This window comes from Piliocolobus tephrosceles, chromosome 9 (genome assembly GCF_002776525.5).
Source record: "Piliocolobus tephrosceles isolate RC106 chromosome 9, ASM277652v3, whole genome shotgun sequence".
Taxonomy (NCBI): Eukaryota; Metazoa; Chordata; class Mammalia; order Primates; family Cercopithecidae; genus Piliocolobus; species Piliocolobus tephrosceles.
Genome location: NC_045442.1, coordinates 125,316,109 through 125,322,108, shown reverse-complemented (window position 1 = coordinate 125,322,108; position 6,000 = coordinate 125,316,109). Strand labels below are relative to the sequence as shown.

At 56.6% G+C, this 6,000-nt stretch overlaps 1 protein-coding gene across 1 annotated transcript in view; it reads left to right on the top strand.

The window, feature by feature from the left end:
- Window positions 1–4,438: 4,438 nt before the first annotated feature.
- The window catches only part of PFKFB3 (6-phosphofructo-2-kinase/fructose-2,6-biphosphatase 3), an 87,441-nt gene continuing 85,879 nt past the window's right edge, over window positions 4,439–6,000 (top strand). The window contains exon 1 of the mRNA XM_023230526.1: window positions 4,439–4,650. Coding sequence (XP_023086294.1) covers window positions 4,635–4,650 — 16 coding nt within the window. The 5' untranslated portion in view covers window positions 4,439–4,634. The remainder of the gene's footprint in view (window positions 4,651–6,000) is intronic.

Here is a 6,000-nt window from a genome sequence, read left to right as displayed (position 1 = left end):
CTACGGACTGCGGAGAACTCCAGGAAGGAGCCTTTTCTTCCTGCAATGAGGACAACCAGAAGCTGTGGCCACGGCACCTGCTGTCCCCGGAGCCTGGGCACTGACGTGAGGGAGGAAGGCGGCACCTCCCTTTCCCCTGCCCTGGCCACAGGAGCCTCAGGATTGAGAGCTCATCTGCAGGTAGGTCTGCCCAGGGAGGGGTCCCTGCATAATGGGTCTGAAGCCCCTGGGGCCCTGGGGTCCCTACCCTAGGTCACCTGCAGGCATAAGTTGCTCCTTTCTCTTCAGCTCTCAGGTGTGGTCAAGAAGTAGTGGGCTGAACTAAGCAGCATAGTGGTGAGCATCACCTGGGACTCTGCCTAGAATGCTAGAAATGGGCATTCTTGCCCCCCACGCCCACGAGACTTACTGAGTTAGAAACTTGGGGTAAGGGCCAGCAATCGCTGTGCCCAGCCCTCCAGGTGGGTGGCTCCGATATCTGTTCAGGCTTGAGAACCTTTGTGCTCAGGACCTCCGGTTACCAAATCATGCCACTTACGGTGACCATTCTCAAATGATGACAGAAGGAAGAAGTACGAGGAAGACTTGAGCCTGGCCGGGCAATCCTTGGTTTCCTCACGAACCCTTGCGATCGGGTTACATTTTGAACACCACTGGGACGTGCTAAGAGCTCCTTTGGACCAGAGAGCAGTGCTCACATCAGTAGTCCAGCAGACTGAGCATGGAGATGTCAGCAGACACACTTGAAAGTTTGGTGAGTAATAATGAAAGTACTCAGTTCTGGGACTCATACTATATTGTTGACAGGTCTGGGAATAGAGCCTCAACTTAAAATTACTTCAGATCTTTTCTCCAGGTCTGAAAACCAGAGGGACCATGCCCACAATCCCCGCCGTTTCCCCGACCAGCATGGCTGTGGCGAGTTTGTTGTTCAACCCCGGATGGCTCAGCAAATCCAACCCCCTCTGCCTGGTACTATCGCCGCATGGATCTGCAGAGGCAGCCGTTCCTGCCAGGCAGCTTTGCCTTCTGCGAAGGACAACACAGAACCACTCTTTGAATTATTTGACATTGACATCAATCGTAATTGGCTGACTCTGGTTGGTGGTGAGAGAACCAATGTTTCCAGGGATTATTAAACAACCACAAAAATCTGAGAGGGCGGTTATCTGAACGTGGAACAGAAACAAGACAGTAACGAGTTCCAATGTTCTTTTTTTATTCTATACAGGATTCAAACGAACTCAGAGTAGCGAGATCAGAATACATCAGTCTGACCTGTTTTTACCATAACACTTCTGATACCAAGTGCGTGGGTTTTTTTCACACCGACAACCAGTTCCCCAACTCTCCAGACACCAACTGGGTGGTCTACTATCCATTCAAATGTGACACTAACTCCACAGGCTGCGAGGCTCGGTCCCTCAGGACTGCCCTGAGTTCGGACACCAGCCTCCTGGCCCCAGCCCAGAGTACCCATATTTCTGTTCAACTTGGCTACAAAGTAGGGGGTTTCCTATACTCCCCGCTCCCTCCCCCCAGTTTCACATTCAGTAATTTGCTAGAACAGCTCACAGAACTCGGGAAGGCACTTTACTGGTACTGGTTTATTATTAATATAAAGCACTGGACTCAGAACAGTCAGATGGAAAAGATCCTTAGCATGAGGTGATGGGGCGTGAGGGCCAAGGGGCTTCCCCATCTTCTCCAGCCTGACACCCTCCCAACACACCTCCATGTGTTCAGCAACCCAGAAATTCTCCCCATTCTATCTTTTTTTTTTTCTTTTTGAGTCGGAGTCTCGCTCTGTCACCCAGGCTGGAGTGCCGTGGCATGGTCTTGGCTCACTGCAACCTCTGCTTCCTGGGTTCAAGCAACAATCCTGCCTCAGCCTCCTGAGCAGCTGGGATTACAAGCGTCTGCCACCATGTCTGGCTAATTTTTGTACCTTTAGTAGAGACAGGATTTCACCATGTTGACCAGGCTGGTCTCAAATTCCTGACCTCCAGTGATCCACCCACCTCAGCCTCCCAATGCTGGGATTACAGGTGTGAGCCACAGTGCCTGGCTCACATTCTGTCATTTGGGTTTTTGTTTGTTTGTTTATTTTTTTGAGGATTCATTACATAGGCATGATTGATTAATCACTGACCATTGGTGATTAACTCAATCTCCAGCCCCTCTCCCCTTCCCAGAAGTCAGAGGTCTGAGCTGAAAGTTCGGACTAATTCCCGCTCCCAGCCCCCATCCTGAAGCTGCCCAGTTCTCTCATTGACATCCAAAAAACACTCATCCTTCTGGAGATCCCAAAGGTTTTAGAAGCTCCGGACCAGAAAACAGGATCAAAGACCAAGTATCCAGCCTCAGCACCATCCACCTCTGAGGGCATGTGCTCTGGCCTTACTACGACAGCGGTGGTGGTGAGTCTGATACAGGCAGGATGACGCACACTTTATCTGGAACCACTGGCCTTGGACAAAATTTGCCTTCTGTAGCAGGTAAGTCCATGGAGCTAAGTCCAGGTCCACCTGCCATTGCAATTATGGCAGGGAATATTACAGAAGGAGCTGACGATTATGCCTAACTTCGGATTTGGGGTGCCCTTCTGTTCCCCACCTTCCTGCTCTGCTGACACCCACACCTGCAAAGGCGGTGGCACAGAAGCTGAAGTCAGGGCTCAGGACCTGATCTGTAGCCAGGCCCATGAGCAGGATCTGTTTTGAAGGCTCTACCAGCAGCTGTGTCCCAAGACAACTGGCAAGACACCATCCCACTCCACAGTGGCTTCCTCCCCGTGGCATCATCTCCCTTCCAAAGAGGGAGGAATTTGGACTATTACCCGTGAACGATAGCAGGCTAAGAAATGAATTATGATTAAGGAAAGATTAAAGGAAAAAAAAAAAAAAAAAAAAAAACGCCCACATCTACTGGCTGTACCTTTCCTGCATGATTTTTGCCACCGCACGGAAAGCGGGCCGATTGATATTTGCATGGGTGTTTTAAATATCAGATTAGGCCGGGTGTGGTGGCTCCCGCCTGTAATCCCAGCACTTTGGGAGGCCGAGGGAGGCCGAGGCGGGTGGATCACGAGGTCAGGAGATCGAGACCATCCTGGCTAACCCGGTGAAACCCCGTCTCTACTAAAAATACAAAAAATTAGCCGGGTGTGGTGGCAGACGCCTGTAGTGCCAGCTACTCGGGAGGCTGAGGCAGGAGAATGGCGTGAATCTGGGAGGCGGAGCTTGCAGTGAGCGGAGGCACCACTGCACTCCAGTCTGGGAGACACAGTGAGACTCGTCTCAAAAAAATAAAAAATAAAAAATAAATAAATATCAGGAGATCATGAGATTTGCTCCTGACATCTTTTTTTTTTCAAAGTGCAACTGAAAATAGCACTTTTCACAACAATTAACTGTTAACCGGCTCCAAAGAAGGTCTGCTTTTTAGACATTTGGAAGGAATAAAAGGCATCTTCTCAGATGCTAGCCTTTGCAGACGCAAGGTCAGTGGTGCTGGGAGGTGACTCCCTGCATTTCTGTATGTCCGTTTCTTATGTCGCACTATTACTTCCCTTGAGTAAGGGACGTAATATTGAGTAATATTTATTGAACTGTGTGTGAGAAACTGTTCCAGGCTCCGGGAAAACAGAGAACAAAAGAAAAAAAAATTGGCTGCTTTCATAGACTCCACAAACGAATAAGCACATAGGGAGTCGGTCAGGCGGTGACCCGTGCGGTGGAGAGAACGCAGCCGGCGGGACACGGCGGGGTCGCGGTTAAACCGAGGCAGTGGAGAGGTCCCCAGAGAAAGACGCGAGTTTCTGGGGTGCTCCCTCCAGCCAGCAGTTAATTTCAATTCTGCCGGGCGCGGTGGCTCACGCCTGTAATCCCAGCTATTCGGGAGGCTGAAGCGGGAGGATAGGTTTGAGCCTCGGGAGGTCGAGGCTGCAGTGAGCTATGATTGCACCACGGCACTCCAGCCTGGGCGACAGAGTGAGATCCTGTCTCAACACACACACACACACACACACACACACACACACACACACACACACACCCCAAACCAAAACAAACAAAAAAAGAGAAAACATTAAACAATTTCAGTTTGTTCAATTTGAGTCAGCTGGTGATTTGAGCCTGTCCCCAGTGCCCGTAGGACATAAAAGTAAAAATGGGATGGAATTCCCCCAAGTCCCGTCCTTTGGGAAGGATGGCTCGGAACAACCTGAAGGCGCAAAAGGAGTTGGTTTCTTCCCCGACCAGTTTTCCCCTGTTCCGTGGAGTCCGCAAGGGCAGGCGGCAGCTCCGAGGCCGGCAAGTTCTGCGTCTGGGGGCTGCGGGCCGCCCCTGCGGGACCGGGGAGAACTGGGCAGGACAGGGCGGCCCGGCCCACGCCCCGGCTTCCCCCTGCAGCCCGAGGGCACCCGGAGCTCACGGCTGGCGCCGCCCCGCGCTTCCTGCCTCGCGGCGGATCCTCCTCCGCGCCGTGACGCGCCAGGCTTTGACCAAATATGTCCCTTTCCCCTCCCTCCCCCGCCCCGCCGCCCGCAGGCGCCCCGAGCCGCGGGGCTGCCGCCTGGACGTCGTCCTGTTCGGGTGTCGCGGGCCGGCCCCGCGGGGAGCGCCCCCGGCGTGATGCCCTTCAGGAAAGGTAGGAAGGAGTCCCGGTAACGCGGCCCACGCCCCCAGCGCGCGCGGGGACCTGCACGGCCGCCTGTGGGTACCCAAGCCTTGGGTCCTCGCCAGGCGCGGAAGCACTGTGCACCCGGGCTGCGGCGGTGCCGGCTGGGGCCGAGCGAGACGCGCGCCACCTTGTTCCCTCCGCCCTGCGCTGCGCCCCGGCCCCGCGTGCCCCTCCAGATCCTCCCTGTCTCCTCTGGCCCCGCGTGTCCCCTCCGGCCCCGCGCGTCCCCCTCCGGCCTCGCGTCTCCTCTCTGGCCCCGCGTCTCCTCTCTGGCCTCGCGTCTCCTCCGCAGCCCCGCATTGTCCCTCCAGACCCACGCTATCTCCTCCAGAGCCGCGCGTCTCTTCTGGCGACTCCGCGGCCGCCACCACGTGCCCGAGCCGGGGGCGGCACTTGCAGCGAATTCCCGCTTCCCGCTGCGCTCCAGCCCCGGGCCGCGGATAGACCAGGGCCCCGGACCCGGAGGGACCCGGAGGGCGGCGGGATCCGGGGTCCTGGGGGCGGGCGCGGTGCGCTCGGGGGCACGGAGAGGGACAGCGCGGCGCGGGAGGGAGGCAGCGGGGGCCTGAGTCCCGCCTCTGCCCCTCCCGCCCTCTGACCCCGGGGAAGTCATTTCAGCCCCCAGCCTCAGTTGCCTCCTGGGCAAAACCTGCGCTTGGATAGGGACGGCCGCGTGAGGATGGGAGCAGTCCCTAGAAAAGCAAACCCCGGCCAGCTGATGAGCGCGGCCCGCCCCCTCCTGCAGGGGCTACCCTCTGCCTTCTCCGCCCTGCGTGCCAGGACTGCCAGAAAGGCCCAGCTACCTCATGTTCCCTGCCCGCGCCGGGGGGCTCCCAGCGGACTGGACCCCGGTTTACAGGCCGGGTGGTTGGAGGCCCAGCACGGCCCAGAGCCTAGGGCCACTCTCAGCTCAAAGCCCCGGGAGAGAAGTGGGAGCTGCAGAAGTGTGGGAAGGGGGGCCTCGATTTGACTTTCAAATCAGAGTTGTGTGACTCCTGCGGACGGGGTGGCGGTGTGGGAGGGTGGGGTCGGGTGGGGCGTGGGGAGCCTGGCCTCTCCGGGCACTGGGCCTGTGCTGTGCAGTCTCTCCCTCCCCCCACCCACCCTCCTGCCTCTCTTCTCTCATAACTCAGAGGCACGGCCAGGCCAGCCCGGTGCTACCGTTGCCTGGAGGTTGTACTGGACTTGTTTTTCAAACAGAGGGTGCCTAGGTATCAGCGTGGGCTCCTGGCGGTGAAGGGGGTGGCTGCTGACTCTCCTGTCCCCTTGGGGTAGGGAGATGGGGGAGGGTGGCCAGAAGGAAGGTGACAGCCAGTA